General features: G+C 40.0%; 1 protein-coding gene across 9 annotated transcripts in view; it reads right to left on the reverse strand.

Annotated features, from left to right (window-relative positions):
* Positions 1-18613, reverse strand: part of UTRN (utrophin) — a 580332-nt gene that overhangs the window by 369640 nt on the left and 192079 nt on the right. For 7 of the 9 annotated variants that reach the window (XM_025204842.1, XM_025204840.1, XM_025204841.1 and 4 more), the window contains exons 29-37: positions 18267-18428; positions 17830-17958; positions 17204-17377; positions 16350-16505; positions 12529-12699; positions 10480-10659; positions 7047-7175; positions 6761-6931; positions 5717-5866 (exon numbers count right to left, since the gene is read on the reverse strand). In XM_025204842.1, coding sequence (XP_025060627.1) covers positions 5717-5866; positions 6761-6931; positions 7047-7175; positions 10480-10659; positions 12529-12699; positions 16350-16505; positions 17204-17377; positions 17830-17958; positions 18267-18428 — 1422 coding nt within the window. The remainder of the gene's footprint in view (positions 1-5716; positions 5867-6760; positions 6932-7046; positions 7176-10479; positions 10660-12528; positions 12700-16349; positions 16506-17203; positions 17378-17829; positions 17959-18266; positions 18429-18613) is intronic. The other 2 variants (XM_025204844.1, XM_025204843.1) reach the window with 2 other exon arrangements.

The following is an 18613-nucleotide window of genomic DNA, read 5'->3' on the forward strand; positions in this document are numbered from 1 at the left end:
CTTGGCAGTGCTCACCAAATCATAAGTACCTACCACCTACCGAAATCAGCCAATCAGAGGCATGGGGGTCCCTCTGTGCTCTGCCCACAAAATGGCTACCAGGCCATGCAATTTACCCACAAAAATTGACAGGCAGCCGCCACAAAAATCAGTAGGTCCCTAGTCACGGGTGGTACACACATGTCCTGTGTAATCATACTGCGGTACCTGCAGTACTCTATGAAGATATTCCGTATAGTAAGTAGACATTAGATAACTGCAAAAATAAGGCACATGTTGCATTTCAGGGTATGCACTGTGTGAAGAAAATATAGTAGCTTATCTTTCGCTGTTTATGGAAACCAAATATCCTAGATCTAATTCAGGGAAACATGCATGACATTCCATGAAGGCTTCAAAATATTGCAAATTCATGACAATGGGTTCTAATCCTAGTTTTGCCAATAAGAGCCTCCCTAGACATTCAGGTAAAGGCATAATAGGATCTGATGCATGATCCACACAAATGCATCTTCTGACATGAGATACGTGAATGGCAAGGGGTGCAACTGAGGGATCCAATATGAGATCCTCTCACATCTTATTGCAGGTACAGGGAGAGCCCAGTATTGCTATTCCAGGCTCCCCCTGCATCAGCAAGTAGAAAGCTCCCGCAACTGCAAGTCCCATAGCTGACAGGACTCACAGCTGTGGCAATGCCCCATGGCTGCCAAGATCAAGTCCTGCAGCTGATGGGTCTCTCCTCTGTCCTGACAGCTGTGGGGCACTGCGGGGTACTGCCAGAAGGGAGAGTCCCATCAACTACAGGACTCTCCATCCCAGCAGCTATGGAGTGCTATTGAGGCTGAGAGTCCCCAGTGTGCAGGGTGCACTCCCGTGGCTAGGAGCTCCACCAGCTGACAGGGCTCCTAACCACAGGGGGAGACCCTGCTGCACGTGCAAATTAAAACCTGGGATAGAAACCAGGTAAAAAGTTATCACATTTTCCAGCTCTAACTTTATAACTGGCTGGACCTTTTTACGGTGTGATAGACTGGCTATGTAGGCAAATTAACTGAATGAAGTGCACAATTAACCCAGTCATTGTATGATGCATGTAACATGTAGAGGGGGGACCTATGTGATTTAAAGTCACTTCCTTTCTCTGTGCTTCTGTGAAACAGAGAGAGTTCTACTGACCTCCTTCATACAGCACTGAGAAATGCTGATGAGAACTGGCTGGTATTACAGCTAGACATTATGGCTGCTTATGGACGTTAATAAAAAAGGCGCTTTACTTTAAACTCAGTGCACACCCATGCTAAGCCCAGTGCACGCACAAAAGAGGCATCATGTTAGCTGGACCCAGCTTGCCCAAAGTCTATATAGAGCAGGTGCTTCAGCGGGACTTTTATGGCTCTTTTATCAGGTGCTTCAGCAGGGCTCTTTTATAGCTCTTTTATAGGTCTTTTAGGATTGAATCAGCTATTAAATAAAAGTGCCAAAAAGCCCCATTGAAGCACCCGATCTATACAGGCACTGCAAAGCCAAGTCAAACTAACATGCTGCTTCTTCCAGTAAAGCACATTTTTGTTTTTGATTTTTTTCCCCCCAAATCTGTTAGTGCCCTATTATTATATGGATCCAAGAAAATTTTCTAGTTTTATCAAAGTGGCTCACAAACAGATTCTAGGTAAATTTTCAAGGGCATAAAATGGCAGTTAGATACCCAAGTCTCCCTGGCAATGACTGAGAGATCAAAGCCTAATGTCCATTTTACCTTTAAAAGTCTCTCCCCAAACTACATCAGGACAGCACAAGCACAAAAGTATGATACCTTTGAATTACTTTTCAGTAAAAAGTCCTTCTGCCTAGGTCCTTGGATAAAAAAACTGCCCACTGCAGGATCCTTGGTATGAAGGTGAGAGTTACATTTGTTTTGAAGTACATTAAAATACTGTCTTGATTCCTATTCTAAGCTCTTAGAACATTTTGTGGGATATTACAATTCCAAGCACAGAGGAACCAAGCCTTTCTCCCTCTGTTTTCTCTTTATTTTTCCTGTTTCATTCTCCCCTTTTCATCCTCTAGTTGGAGCACACCAATCCCAGAGACAACACACAGGGAGGGAAGACACAGAGATTGAGAATCTGTACAAAAGAAACCCTCATTGACTCTTCAGTCTTCTATTTTGACTCAGAAAAGATCAGAACAATGGGAAAGATTGCTAGTAGTTCAGCTCCGGATTGTCCAAACAACTTGAATAGACCCCTTTAGAGCTTTGTTTGGTGGGAAGGACCTTATCATTAATCATTAAAGCTTATCATTAGTCAAACACATTGATCCCTTTAAATTTAAACTGCTGCCCCTCACATACAGAGAAAGCCAGTGAAGTAACTGGCATCTTATTTTAGGATGTCTTGTCTCAGGTTATTGAGACATGTTACCGTCACTGTCGCAGTAAATCCAAAGCAATCATGTATATCAGCAGGAGCTGCTAGTGAAATCTATAATATAGCAACCTGATATAGGCTTGGTAAACAGGTGCTGCACCCTACAAGCCCATCACTGCTGACCCACTGCTCTTTCACATAGACAGTGTAGGTTTAATGATTTAAAATGTCTCTCCAAAGGAGAATGCATTACAGCTTCAGATTCATGCTCGTAGTCGATGTCAGGATATATAGCAGAGCTAAGGAGAACAGACCATCCGTTACAGTTCAATGGCTCTCCTAGGTGGCTAATGTGTTGGGGCACTATAACTCTGAACGAAGTGTATTACATTAATATTCCAAGCTGTATAGGTCTCGCTTGGAGCTTGAACATTCCCCATCCCCCCTTAATTGGTCTTGGGTTTAAAAAGTTACAGAACAGTCATAAAGAGATTGATTGGTTTTAATTATGAAGCTCTATAACCAGAAATTCAGAAGTACTTGACAGATTGCCTAACCCCCAAGCTTGTCCAAGAAATTACTTACTGCTTCACAGGGCTCCTCACCGTTATTGTATGAAATATTAAACTAATTGCCATGGCAGCTAAAGTGTTTTGGAAGGATGAAGAGGAGAAATAAAAAGGAAAAAGCAAAGCATTTGTATCCTTAACAACTAATGCACATTAGCTTCCCAGACAGCAACCAGATGAGTAAATTGTGTCCAAGAAGTCCTTACAAAACCATCAGTTTGAAATGTCTGTCATGATCCTAACAAACGTGCTTCCTGCCGTGCCACATAGGCATGACAGGAGGCATGATTGTGGGATCACTGGGGACCACTTTAATTTGGGCTTCAAGGGATTTCAGGGGAAAGCCCAAAATTTAACCTTTGCCTCAAACCCCTGGAAAACCATGATTTGGCTGGAAATGGCCTGAAACCGCAGGGCAGAGGGAAAGTGGAGAAGAAAAGTTAAAAAAAACAAAACAAAAAAAACAAAAAAAAACACAAAAACAAAAACTTACCTGAAGCACAAAGAAGAAAAACTGTGGAAGCCTCACATGTTTCCAGGGGCAGCTTAGAAAGGCTGAGCCTCTGCTGGGGCTAACCCAATCAAGTTGTTTGATTCCCTGCTTTGGCAGGGAGCTTAAAAGCCCTGCCCAGAGTATAGCAGGTAAGTACCCCCGCCCCGGGGGCTGCAAGCATAGTCATGCTGGGTGCCTACCCCCACAGCCAGGCATGGGGTGCAGGGTGCTCCCACCACAGGGGCTTCCCCATTTAGCTTTGGTGCTGAGCAGGAGTGGAGAGGAATTTCCCCTTCCCCTTCTCTTCATGACAGGGAACAGCAGGGCTGGGGAAACTCATTCCAGACAGGAGAAGCCCTTGTGGTGGGGGGTACCCTGTACCCCATGCCCAGCTGTGGGGGCAGGCACCCGGCATGGGTTTCCTAAGCCCTACTCTGCCCTGCCATGCAGAGAAGAGGAGGGGGAAATTTCCCTGCTCTCCCACATGGCAACAGAACAAAGCAGGGCTCAGGAGTGATTTAATAATGTGAATTTATTATGGTTTTATTAAGAATTGTAAGTGGTGAGCTTTACTTAGAAGTTGTTGTTTAATAAGTAGTGAGCTTTACTTTCTTAAAACAGCTGAAGAAGAGCCTGCGTGCTGCTGTTTAATGGTAATCAGCTCCATGGTGGGCTTCATCAGCCAATCAGAGATGTAGAAGAGCCAGCCCTGAAAAATGCCTGCAATTGTCTCCAGGAAACCTGCAAGGAGCCCACTTTTTCTCCTGCCGGAGCCTGAATTACAGTGGTTCCTAGGGATTGCACATCAGATCCCACTGCACCCTACTGCCTGTGCAGGGGAAATCCAAGATCATGATCCCAGGCTTCTTGTGCACCAGCAAATACAAAGTTTGGCTCCCTTGTGCTCCTGCAGCTGGAAGCTCTGATCAGCTGATGTCTCTGCTGCGCTCCTGTAGCTGTGAACGCCCCACCAGCTGATCGAAGCTCCCACGGGCTCCCACGCTCTATCCCAGTTGGGAGTGCCCATCAACTCAGTTGGGACTCCCAGCCCAAGATCTCACAAAAGCCAAAGCCTCTGATGTGCTCCCTCGGCTCTGATCAGCTAAGCAGTTCTCCCAGCCTCTGAACCAAGGGTGATTTGAAAGGCTCCATTGTGCTCGAGAGGCTGGGAGCTCTGGCCACACATTCAAATTAAAGGCATGATAGGAACCAGTCACAAAGTTATTACATAGATTTTGTATAATAACTTTGTGGCTTATTCCACATTTTATCACACCATTACTTAAATGAACATATAGCCAGGTCGCTGCTCCAGATGTGATAAACCAGTTAACATGCCTGTAAAAAGGCACGTGACACAGGGTTTACAAGAAAGGAGCTGGGAGACCCTAAAAGAAGTCAAGGTTCTACGGTTCTGATCTAGGCCCTGCAGTTCAGTGGACGAGTCAGATTGTGACATACTGGTGTTCACAGCTCACTCCACTGGTAGCCCCACTGGCAAATCTACAGGGGCCCCTGCGCACCAAATCAGGTACTCTCAGTGGTGCGGGACCTGATTTCAGCGTGCAAGGTTGCCAAGGGGGCCCCGGAAGGCTGTTCCAGCCAGGCAGGGATAGCACTGGCCCTGTGCCATTCATCTGGTTCGCAAGGCCAAAACCAAAGTGCACAAAAGCACATTATATTAATTTTTTATGCATCCACATTTAAAATTATAGAGATACCTATCAAAAGCTCTGAGAGCTCTAAATAATCATTAGCCACACAATGAAATCCTAGTAACATTAAGAAATAATTTCAACAGGAATTCAGTCAGCCAGATACCTAGAGAAACTCATTTCCACCTTTTTATCCTAACAGGAGGCATACATTATAAACAATTTTAATTCTCTCAGTGAAAAGGATATAACAAGCTCATGTGTCAAAACTGAATGCATAAAGCTGTAGTTAAATTAGACCAAATCAGGCTAGGGAGCACTCATGGCTCTAGGCAGGGTGCAGCAGCTGTTACTGGGAAAGCATGGCTTACCCGAGCCAGAGAAAGGAAGGGGCATCTGTGCTATATGCATGCCACTACATCCCTGACACTTCCCTTGACTTCTACCAGTGATCCAAGATCCCCCAGCTGTTAGAGTAATTCAGATATTACATATACAGTAAGATGGCAAAATTGTCTGTCCTGTTCACAAAGACGAGTAAAAAAAACAAAAAAACAAAAAAACCCAACACTTAATTAAACAAACATCAAAGAGTTGATCTATTTCACTCATGCCCGGCTTACAAACCTTTTCCTCTTCATCACTTGATTCCATATGTTTCTCTACAACCTTTAACATGTTCCGTAAATCACTCTCAAACTCATCCAGATCCGCAGAAGCCTCTCCAGGCTTATGGAGTTCTGACATAACAGGAACTCGCTCCTGACCAACAAGCATCTACAGAGCAAAGTAAAGCCATGCTTATTAAGAATTTAATTAGGAGTTATTTCAATGCACCCTTCTATGCAATAAAATTCCTAAAATGAAAACATGTTTGCAGAATCAGCCTTAAAACTATATATTATATTTATCCATTTTCAGAAAAGACATGTAAAAAGAAAAAAAGACCAAATGAATCATAAAAAGCAGTACTGCTTAGGAGATAAAATCTAGGGGGATAAAATCTTACAGCCCATGGACCAGATCCTGCTCTCAACAATTTTGCTACGCTTTATCTGTTTGTGGCAAATATTTTATCTGATCCAGCACATGTGTGAGAACCCACCATTGAGTGCCTCCATCAACTGCTGCCTCTAGCTTGAGGAGGACCAAGCTACGTTAATTCACCCTGCTGTTACTGAAAAGTTGCCAACCCCTTGCTTATATTAGAGAGCTGCTATGCAGTCAAACACCACACATTTTTGCTTGTGACCCGAGTTAGGATTTGTGCAACTCTAGAAATGACTGATGAGAACCTTAAACCCACTGAATTAATTTTACCCTATAGAAATCTACTTAGGTAAGCAATGAAAAGTACTATTTTAGTATACGAAAAAACATCCTTATGAAGCACTTAATTCAGTGTTTTTCAGACATCAAATATTATCCTTCTTTTGTGAGGCATGATGCTATTTCGCCAGGAGAACCTGTGTGATTCCACACTAGGGTCCCCAGTGGTGGCAGAACCCCTCTGGTCTGCCATCACAGCAGTGGCAATGTGCACTGCTGGCCCTGATGGGAAAGCTGCTCCACAGCAAAGCATACAGTAGTCAGAAGGTGGGGACCTGTTCTAGGAGCTTCTCTATACCAAAGGTTTGCAAAACACACAACTCTTGCCTCTTCCTGGCTCACCTTTGCACTTTTGATGTGTTGGGACACTTTCTCAAAGTTTCGGTTCAGTTCAGCCAGCTTGGGTTCTACGAGTTCCTGGCATGACACCCCACGACCGTTCATTAGGATAATAGCTTGATCGCGCACGTTATCCACTCGGAGACTAACATCATCTAATTCTGCCATTAAACGCTGAGAAGCAAAAGCAAGAGAGGTACTACATTGGAAACAGAAAACAGCCACATTTTTCTGGCCTAATCTCACCTGGAATTTTATAGTCCCTGCTTTAAAAGATTACAGCTCCTACCTTCACTGTTTCTTCCTTTTTGTTTGCTGGCTTTTTCTGAATTTCATCCAACAAGGCTTCAGCTTGATAGAGCCAAGTACTTATGTGGGCAACATTCTCATCAAAGATCTCCAGCTGGCTCTGATGATTCTGGAAAGAGATGGGGCAGGGAATAAACACTATTTTAAAATGTTCCAAGAAAGGAAGGACCAAAGAACATGAAATACTAGGAAGTTACATTTAGAAACACAGTACACAAGGCCAAACAACTGCACTGACTGGGACCAACATCTGGGTAGCTATGAAAATATGCAGTTGATCAGTACCTTCGGAAACTAAATGTAGCAAAACTCTTGCAACTTTAAACTTGTTTTGTTCACGATTAAATTTAAAGCAATTTAGCTCATTTGTATCGCTGCAGGAACCTACAAACAGAGTATGCAAGTGTAAGTTACACCATTTCAATTGATGTGGGTTCCTAAGTTGCACCTCTCTCCCCCATTTTGATGGAATTAAAGAAAGAAACTAGACTGACTGCTGAAACATCATATTTTTGACTGGAGTATAATTGTTCATTTTTCTATGGCCATGAACTAATAAGGTGATTGCCCAAACCAATGAAGCCAGTCAGCAGGCCTTTAAACGGGGAATTCTCACATTCCTGTTTCACAATGTCATGATTTCACAGTTGGAGCACAATTGTTCTATGACCACAGCATATTCTCCTTTTAAAAAAAAGTTTCTTTCCCTGCTGTTGCTGTCTAAAAAAACCAACAAGAGAGAAGAGGTAGCTAACTACACAGGAGAAATATCTAAATTGATGGCAACCAAAATAAACATGATGAATAAAAACTGAGAAGAATATTTTGTCTTGTAGTTATATAACCTTACTTGTAACAATAGTACACGCAAAAAAAAAATTCAAACCAAAGTAAATCTCTCTCAAGTTGAAGGAATATTTTTTACATAGGACTTGCAGTGCTCAGTGTGGTCTTGTAATGTAGTTATCATTTAATGCAGTCCCCAGACTCTGGTTATGTTTGTTACGCATTTTTTCACTCTCCAGAAAAATAACCATACCATGAATATAGTAATGATTCTGTCAGGATTGACTCAACTCAGAAATTTCAAGTTGTGTGCTAGCAACACAGAAAACCCCACATCAGCTCCTCTGACTCAGTCGATAACACAGAGAAGCCCTAAACTCACAATGAGAGAAAGAACAATAGCAATTGGGCTCCTATCCCCAGAATTATCAGTAGGAAAGAAAGGCTGGGGAAAGCAGATAATAGGGTCAAGTGCAGAAAATAAAGCAGAACTAGAAGTTTATCATAATTTCATACAGTAATAGAAGAAGGATGGAGTTTAATAGTACAATGAGCAACGTCATGAACTTAGGGACTAAAAGCAAGAATTTGTTAGAACACAGGGGTTGCTCAGTTACAAGTGGAAGAGTTGGTGAAAAACTAGTGTATGTCAGCTAGTTACAGGATGACTGTAAGCCACCCATATGATGCAAAGGCATCATATTAGGCACATGATATTAGGGTGTACATTCAGCTCAAGATGCAACTCTTGACCTCGACACAGAAAGGAGCTTTCTTTGGGAGGGCAATTCAGCAAATACTTAAACTCATGCTTAAAGTGATGTTCTAAATAAGGATGGACTTAAGCAGGAAAAAAAAGAATAAGGACCACTATAATTAGTCAGACCAAAGGTCCAAATACATACATACATACATACATCTCTCTCCCTCTCTCTCTCTCTCTCTCTCTCTCTCTATATATATATATATATATAGAGAGAGAGAGAGAGAGAGAGAGAGAGAGAGAGAGAATATAAGAACCAGCACTTGTGTAAAGTGATCCATTCCCTGTCTGACAGGGATCTTAAGTGCTTTCCTGAACGTAAAAGGAGAACCACAGCCAAATGATCAATTATTACATCAGCAACACCACCACTAGGGGCACTAGGGACCTAGAGCACTCAACTCCACACTGGGGTAGGGAAAAGGTAGCATTTCATATTGCTCAGCAGAGATTTCTCCAGGCTGACTAAGGAGCAACAGTGACAACCTCCTATAGTTAACTAATCTTTTTTTGGCTACTGTCGTTTGTTTACAGCAGAATGATGCTAAATCCAGGTGATTATACTAAGATACTGAGAAAAAAATTACATGGGATCATAAATATCTAAACATGTTAACAGATGGTCAACAAACGCATGCTTTTTGTTAATTACATTGTTGTATGTGGTGTTGTTATAATGCACCATGCAGGAGCAGGACTACATTTCACTAGATGTAGAACTGCACAGTAAGAAATGGCTGTGTCATTAAAAGGTTTGCAGAGTACTGAGAGACAGACACCCATTTTTTTAATCATAGCCATGCATGAGGGTAATGAAAAGAAAATTGTGCGGTTACATAGCAAGCACAATCTACTTGAAGTTATCAAATCATTTTTATTCCATTCTTATTTCACCCTGTTGGGCAAAGTCAACTATGGTATTTGTGGGTCATAAGAATCACACCAGGCACAGCACTCTTCTGATTTGAATAACTGGTAATTCTTATAAGTAGTGGTAAAGTAAAAAGAGTAAAGTAAAACACTCATACAGATGCCATGGTCATACATGCTCAAGTCACCAGACACTGCCTAGCAAACTTGCTGTACAGTAAATATGCACACTCCTTGGTTCTTATAGACATCAGAAAAGAGCTGGTACATATAGTACAGTTTTAGATTTTGATGCTAATCTCTTAGTCAGCTCTTTTCAGATGGGGACAAAAAAAATGCAGAGCTACAGTAGACTGCAGTTAGGAGAAGAAAGTAAAACATAATGTAGTGTAACAGAGTGCAAGTGTAAAGTTTCAAAAGGATCAGAGTAGCACACAAGAAAGATAGTCCCGGCAGCAGGTGCATTGCAGATGGGTTCAAGGAGAGAGTGATGTGCGTCTTAGGGCAACTAGAAAAGAGGAAGTTGGAACAAACCAAAACTGGAGAGAGAATGAGGATCAGGACAAGGGTTTTAGTACTGCGGCCAGAAAGAAAAGGTCAGACATTGAAATAAAAATGCCTCGCTATTTTTATTCTCTTTGAGCATGCATTTCACTGCCAGTTTAGAGAGCCAAGTTGTCTGTGCGCCTTACATATTTAATGTAGCATCTAGGCAATGGCAACTTGCATTACATACCCAGGAAGTATGCGATACTAATGCCTGCCAATTGATTAAAAATATTAATTGCCTCAAAACAATCCCCCTTCTTCCTCCTTTTATTTATCCTCATAACATGCTCTATATCTACATAACAGACCGCATACATCTACCCCATCCCCTTAAAGGCTATGAGGTAGAATGGAAGGTTTACTATGAAAACAGAAAGTATGACGCCTTGTAACAACTCCAAAATGAAAACCTGGACATAATATTTTCATTGTTCATGCAACTTACCAACAGAGTATTGCACCAGTCATCAGTCCAGGTCCGAACCCGACTCCAGCCAGCATTCAGGACACAAAGCTTCTCCTCCAGAGAAGTTTCGCTGCCTTCCACCAAAGTCTGGAGCACTGTACTGCTCTCTGTGATGCTATTTAGATCAGCTTTCCTCCTTTCCAGCTCCCTCAGCACATTCTGAAATGAGAGGAACAATTAATAGCACATCCACAAATTCCTATGGAATGCCAACGCAAAACAAGGCAAGAGATTACTTTATATATTCAGAAAAGCATAAATAGTTTTGTTTTTTTTAATGGCCTGTTGATTTTCACTTGAGAAAAGGCATTCACACTGGATGTAAATGTCATTTACTTAGCCCCTCAAAATTTAAGCAACAGCCAAGTATTGTAGACTGCCTACTGCCTCAGTGGTTAAAAATCATTTCTGTACAAGTTTTAGCTTTATCTTATTTACTCTGTTTCTGTTAACATAATGGTTTAGCATAGGCTTTAATGGAAAATAGCTAGGCCAATGCTGAACTTTACTGAAAACCCCCACAGTAGCTTCTGCAGAATGCTAGGATTGTGTTCAAATTTTGTTATATTATCAGTTAATTAACTTCTAACAATGCAGCCACTGGGACACCTCTACAGTTTTACACAATATACAACGAAGAACTATTCCTTTTAGTTCCCTACATCTTTGTTTAATATAAAGGTCTGTTTTTCTCTTCCTTTCATCATAGTCATATTTAAATGTATTACAATCCTGTAAAGAGGTTTATTAATAGCAGGAGGAAGCAAGAGGAGTGAAGAGAGGAACTCGCAAATGTAATCATTTTCGGATGATCGCAGCCAAAAGGAATCAAATCTCTCACCTTATCAAGCCATCCAGGTGTTCACCATATAGATTCATTAATCACTTTCACTAAAATACAGCACCTAATTATTTCTAAAGCTCCCTTATTTTATAATTCCTTCCAAATGTTCTCCTCTCTCATATGCAAGAATAGAGCTTTGGGTGACTCAGACCTCCTTCATCAGGGGAATACTTATTTATTAACCTCACTGTTCTAAGTAAATGCAAGCAATTAAATTTAATTCATATCATCTCTGTTATGTTACTGGGAAACCTGACGAATGAACAATTACTGGCTCTGATATAAATATAACTGTGTATTTGATTGCAACATTACATTTGTGAACTGCATGCCACGTAACTAAGAGCATTACTTAAAAGAAAGGATTAGTGTTGGATAATTGTTAATCAGATTGACTGGATAAGAAGAGTTTATAATATGAAACATGTTTAATTTTGTAAATTTTTTGTAGTTGTCTCAATACTGTGGAAATGTCTGCAACAAAAGACGTAATAGTGGACAAGTGCCAAAGACTTGTAATATTGTATTAAATAGTTGCCAACTCAGAGAACTGCACACAGAAAATCCCCACATCAGTGTCAAATTCTAATTTCTTTAATATAACAAACAGAACTGGTCAGGAAATATTTTTTTCTACTTCACCAACAATTTCAACTTATTGAAAAACCAGAAACAAAAACCAAGTTGGTCAAAAGCCAAAAATGTTTTTAGTTTTTGGTCTTTCATTTTTTCTAACAACCCCCCCCCCAGGATTTTACAATAAAGGTTTCTTTCATTAAAAACCAGATTTTCCATCAAAAAGTTTAAATGAAAACTTTTCATATCAGGACAATTATTATGATGCTAATGGTGCAATTGATCATTTAAAAACATGCTTAAAGACTGAAAACTGTGCACATGATATTTGTATTTAGTTAAAATCCTATTAACAGCTAATCCTTAACATCAGTGATAATTTAATGGCATTTATGCAGCGTAAGTGGCTCAGGGTTGAAGATGTTTAAGTCATTAGAGATGTGTAACAACTCCAGAGTGTTAAACTCCAATAACTCGAAATAGAATTCAATACCTAAGATTTAGGAACCAAAAATTAGTAGTTCAAATCCCCAGTTACTTCCTAATGTTATCCTATAGTTAATACATAAAAATAACAATTTATCCAGGTAATATAACTATTTGCTCACTTTAGCCCAAGCAATTTCTATATCCAGATCAGCAAGCAAACTCTCAGAAGTAGACTTCTGCACCAACTCAGCTTCAGTGATGGTTAGCCATTCTGACAAGGGGGCAATATCTTTAATCATTTTTCGTGCCAGTTGTGATGCTCTTTCTAGATCTTGCTTTCCTTCTGTCACCTGCAAGAAGCAGTAGCAATTAAATCACTCCCACCAAAAAGCATATGGTAGAACATGCTAAATCACTGTAAAACATTATGAAGCTGTATGCACTGCAAAGTGTCCTGAAAAGAAAATTAAACTGTTTGAAACATTTACGTTGCATTGCAGAGAACAGAGAAACTGAGCTCCTTCTACTAAGTGATCAAAAATTTAAACTATAGACTTCATTTCTCATTGTGTGTTTAAATAAATACACACAATTAATTTTACAACTGCTAATTGTCAATTTAAACAACTGGCAATGTTTAAGACATCACTATCAGATTGAAGCTTAAAGTATTACCCTGTTGTTGTGAAAGTGAATATTAAGTTTTCTTTACTTTGTGAATGGAACCATTATCAAAACGAGTTTTGCACTCACTGAAATATAGTTCTGCCCTGAAAAAGAATTTAACTGAAGATGGCATTGTGGGATTCCATGTTATTGCATTTTAATGACTATCACTTCAAATGGGCTAAGCACAGAACTAATTGGCCACATCCACACAAGCTTGGACATTTGGTTCCCCGGGGACAACTAGCAACGGCACACCTTGTGCCACTGCTAGTTGTCCCCAGGGAGCACCTGTGCCACACGCCTTTGGTGCACAGCAGGTTACCCCACGTGGGGTAAGGGAGGCAGAGATGTATCTGCGGCACCACATACCCCACAGCCACACTTGTCTGGACGCAGGCATTGGGTCTAAGTCAACCAATGACCATGGAATCCACTTCACTTCTTGCCCATCATCAGTATAAAGATCTGCAGGAAAACCCATGAAACTAGCAAGCTAACATTGCCTTCTAAGGCTTATAGCTGCTGGGACTTACTAAACAGTTCTGCTGATGATGCATGAAAAACAAAGAACAATTTCCTCTCGGGTAACTGTTTCAGTTGTGCACAGCAAAAGTACATCTCTGAAACTGGATGCCACAGGAATTGGCTTGGTTGAAGAGAGCAGCACCAAATTGCATACCACTTTTCACCATTTTCAACAGCAGTTTACTATGGTTTTACCAAATAAACCCCAACTCAAGAAATCAAAGTCAATTCTCAGGACCAGCCTCCAATTACAACAGAATATATTAACCAGCTGAGAAAAGTGTTATATGTCCCTCCATCCAGGAGTGATTTGCTGTAACTTACAATGAATAATTCTTTAGTAAACCAGGGTTCCCTCCCCCATCTAATTCGTAAGAGAAAAAAAAAAAACATTTTTCAATTTAGGTCCAAATGCAAATAATGGCAATATTTGCACAAAATATCTGAATTATATTAATAAGTTGGGTGAAATATTTTATTACAGCAGCTGTCTAAGGTAAGTCCCAACTGTAACATTCCTATAAAAAAACATATGAGAAACCACTACTAGAAAAAATGATATCAGAATTCAGTGTTTGCATGTATTACTCTAAGTAATTCCTCCACAGGAGTTCTAAAAAACAAAATAAGTGGGCTGCAGTTTCTTGTCCCTCCCGCTCTCTGCTCCCAACTGAATAGCATTGAAATGCTGCAAATAGCTGTGACTTTATGATTAGTTGTCACTGATTTCCTATCCAGGTGCATAACAAGTTAATGCACAAGTCTCAGTGGAAACTTTACTGCTCTGAATTGCCTCTACTTACTACAATAAAATAATTCAGGAAGCACATTTCAAGATGTGTGAACCAAGTTATTTGGCCACATACCAGTAACATCACCTGAACAATACTAAATTGCTCAGAAATCTGTTCCCTTTTAGATCTTAATTAAGAAGTGCAAAAAAAAATTAACAATGTTCTTTGTCAGGGGTTTATTTAAAGACTTTTGCTTTATTCAGTCTGGGTAGATAAGCCCTTTCCTAACTGATGTAAAATCCAAATCAGTATTTAAACAGTACTTAAAGTCACTAAGTCTCTGTGTACTGTCTTCCTACTTTTCGTTTTACCTCCATATTGGAAAAAAAAAAACCTCTTCAAATCTATTTAATTTATAATTTAGCCAGACACCTCCTACTAAGTCATTAACAATGGCTGCTTGCGGAAGTTAAAATAAAAAAAACTAAGAAAAGAAATTAACCAAACCACACTTTACTGGAAGCAGCAGTGCATGCGTTCCACCCAGCTTTGCACTGTCTGTATTTATCGGGCACTTCAGAGGGGCTTTTTGGTACTTTTATCTAATCGGCTAATAGACCGAATCAGCTATTAGATAAATGTGCCAAAATAGCCCCACTAAAAGGCCTGATCTATACAGACTTCAGGCAAGCCAGATCAAACTAACACACTGCCTCTTCTGGGCATGCGCTTGGCTTGGCATGGGTACACATCAATTTTAAAATCAAGTGCCATTTTGTTTTGCTTTTGTAACATCTACAAGCAGCCAAGGACTACAACTTCCCACAAAAGGTCAAAAAATCATGCAAGTATCCTGTACAAGGTTATAAAAGTCACTTTATTGTTAAGCAGATCTTGTTTTTTTGAAATTCACACTATAGACTCCTAAATAGGACGAGCTTTTAGATATAACATGAAGGAAATGCAAAGATTGGAAATGATCCAATTTTCCATGAGAAACAAAGCAACAACTACAACAACAAAATCAGCTACCATCAAATAAGGATTGTAAAGAGAAGTGGTCAATGCCAGTTTGTTTTTTAGATGAGACTTTTTTTAAGCACACAAAATAAATCCAAGAATACTGGATCTGTAAATCACCCTACATGAATAACAGTTCTTAAACACTTGAACACTGATCTCACAACTTACTGCTCCTGGATGCAGCAATTTGCCCCCACAGCATCAGTTGCAGGATCTGAAACTTAAATTTTCAATTCTGATATTGAACTTACTGCTACTATCAAACAAGTATTTAAAGTAAGGGATAAGCTATGTATTTGGCCAATTTGGAAGACAGTGATTCAATTTGGAGATTTGGATCACTGTCCCGAATCGATTCGGCCAAATCGGCTTCAGAAGATTTGGCGCTGATTCGGAGAGATTTGGTGATTCGGCCATAGACTGTAATGGGAAAATCACTGAAATACCTATAACTGTCATTTTTTGGCAGATTTGAATGAAAACAGCAGAGATGGTAGCCCCTTCTGAGGCCATGGGGCCTGCCAATTTTCAAGGAGATAGGTGCAGGGATTTCTGGGAAACTGCACCTCAAACTGTTCAAAGCAAAACATGTGACATGTGACTGTGTGTGTGTTAAGGCAGAGCAGGATGAAAACAGCAGGGATGGTAGCCTGTAACAGGGGGCCTTCCCAGTGCTAAGGCAGAAACAGCTCACAAAAGGGACAGAAAGGCTGCAGACAAAGGCTTGTTTCTATGTCCCTCCCCGCAGAGCACTGTGATTGGAAGGGGACTCAGGGAAAGATCACAGTCACTGGCCAGCTAGAGATGTCAGTCTTCCCCCCCCCGCCCCTCCTTCTTAGTTTCTGTTTCCCTGCAAGACTGCCTTCTGAATTGCCAAATCTCCTAATCTTTTTCCAATTCAATTCAGAGCGGATTTTTTTGTCTCCCGATTCGATTCAGATGCAGTGATTTGGCCTCTAAATTGGGCCGAATCTTCTCCAAATCGAGTAGACAACCGAAGCTATGCACACCCCTACTATGTATGCATTTATATTTGTCATTCATCTTACCTGTGCACCCAGATCATTATAAAGAATTTTCAGTGCTGTCAATTGTTCATCCATCCCTTTGGGATTATCTGTCTGCTGTTTCTGTACAATCTGCCTTCCTGTTTTGATTACAGTCTCCACCTCCAACTTTACCTCACTTAGCGTTTTATACAGTTTCTACAAAATAAAAACATGCATTCTAGTGACCACTGTATAGTACATATTTTGTGATTTTAGATAAATGCTGCTTGGATCCTCCGAGAACTCGGATACCATGCTAACATTAATACTCCATTTCTTCCTCTTCAGGTCAAGAGGGGAAAAAAGGAGAACAAGAAGATAAAAAGGAATACTTATTTTCAAATTAGATTTCAAAACGTAGATAATCCATTTTTGTTGTATTATTAGAACTAATAAACATTGATAAAATTTACTCTAATAATTTCACTATTTATTCCATAACTTAACCAAAGTTGACAGTTTCCCCCATGATTTTTACTCTTCTATGCATGGTATTTGAATTAAACTAATATGAGCTAAATAAACATGTTCCTACACTGCATGTTGTCTCCATAAAATGAGCAAAAGGCTGGGTGGAGAAAGATTACAACCACAGCTGAAGTATGACATATGTCTTCTGATTACCAATCCGTTATTTCTATGACCATGTATATTCACCTAAATGAATTATAAGCCTTTAGCTAGTAACAACTCTGTATACTGTAGCAAGTTACAACAGCATTTTTTCAATCAGGACATAAAAGTGAGCAAAATGTATAATTCTTCACAAAGGGGTTAACATTCAAAAAATTCAAATGCATAGTTTTTCAGAAAAAGATTAAAATTTTGTAATAATCCACCAATAACTGTTTTACCATACACTTGTCCAAGTGAGTTTGGATTACATCTGGATCAATATCCTTCACATCCAGGACATAGAGTTCTGCCTTTACGCCATCCAAGACGCGCTTACAATCTAACATGCGCTGCTCAAAATTGGCTGGTTTCTGGAAAAGCTGATACTTTGTAGACACCTCCCGGAGTTTTCTCTGGTTTCCATTAATAAAAAAGAATAATTTTAAATTAATTTCTGAACTTTCTAACGGAGTTTAAAGCTTCTCCCATCAGCTTCCATTTCCAATCTTGCAATTGCACATATATTAAAATGCTTCATTTTAAGCAAAGTTTTGAACTATGTAATCTATTCTTATTATCTTATTTGAGGTGCAGCAGGCCTCCAATTCAGTATCACATACTTTCAAAGTAACCACTCCACTAAAAGAGAAAATAATGGATTTTAAGTATTCCCATCTATGGTACTAAAAGGATGAAATTACCTGCTTTTCAATTCATCAGCTCTTGGCAGCTCCCAGTTTCAGCCATATAAATATAAACACCATTTATCTTTTTGATGTACAGAAAGTCAAGGAAACAAATGTAGTTCCCTATTGGAAGCTGCAAGTTATTTGATCCTCAGTTCATGACAGGGAGATATATTTACCTGCAAGACATCCAGCTGAGTTCCCCCACGAGGGGATCTGCATTCTGGAGATGCTGGAGGCAGGAAATGTGCATTTCTCTTCAGCTCCTCCAAAGTGGATTCATGAGCTGCAATCTCTGCTTGAATTTTCTGCCATATCATTACAAAAGAAGACAGGGAAAAAATAGTACAAAATGGTTACACTTCATATGTTGGACATGAAGCCCACCAGAAGTATATCCATCCATATAGCAGAAGTGTAGCATAAATGCTGTCAACCCTACACAAATCTTGATAGATTTAGAACACTAGATCTGACACTTTAACACATCCTTCTACAAAATACCATATTCAGATAATCTATTATATTAAACCAGCAAGGACCTGCAAGATAGTCTGATCCAATCCCAGCATCATCATTATACATCTTATGCAGTGAAAAGGCTCTTTTAGAATACCTGGGCTTCCTGTGGCATCTGGGAGGCATCTACTCTATCTGTCAAGTAAGAAGTCAATTGTCTATCCAGCTCCACTAAGTTTTCTTGCAACACCTGGAGCATGTGATCAGTTTCCCGCATAGTCTGAAGCTGCTGTTCCAAAGCAATCTGCCTGCTCACTGCCTAAATAGGAAGAATGAGTTGTTCAGCACAAGTATTTTTGTGTCTCAGAACAAAAACAAAGAAAACCCAAAACTCATATATGAAATGAAAGAAATACAAACTCCAGATAATGCTCCCTTCTAAAACCTGATGTGTCGTTTATACTAGTAATTGTAGCCAGCAAACAGTAACACACAAAGACAACT

This window comes from Alligator sinensis, unplaced genomic scaffold (assembly GCF_000455745.1).
Source record: "Alligator sinensis unplaced genomic scaffold, ASM45574v1 scaffold153_1, whole genome shotgun sequence".
NCBI classification, from domain to species: domain Eukaryota; kingdom Metazoa; phylum Chordata; order Crocodylia; family Alligatoridae; genus Alligator; species Alligator sinensis.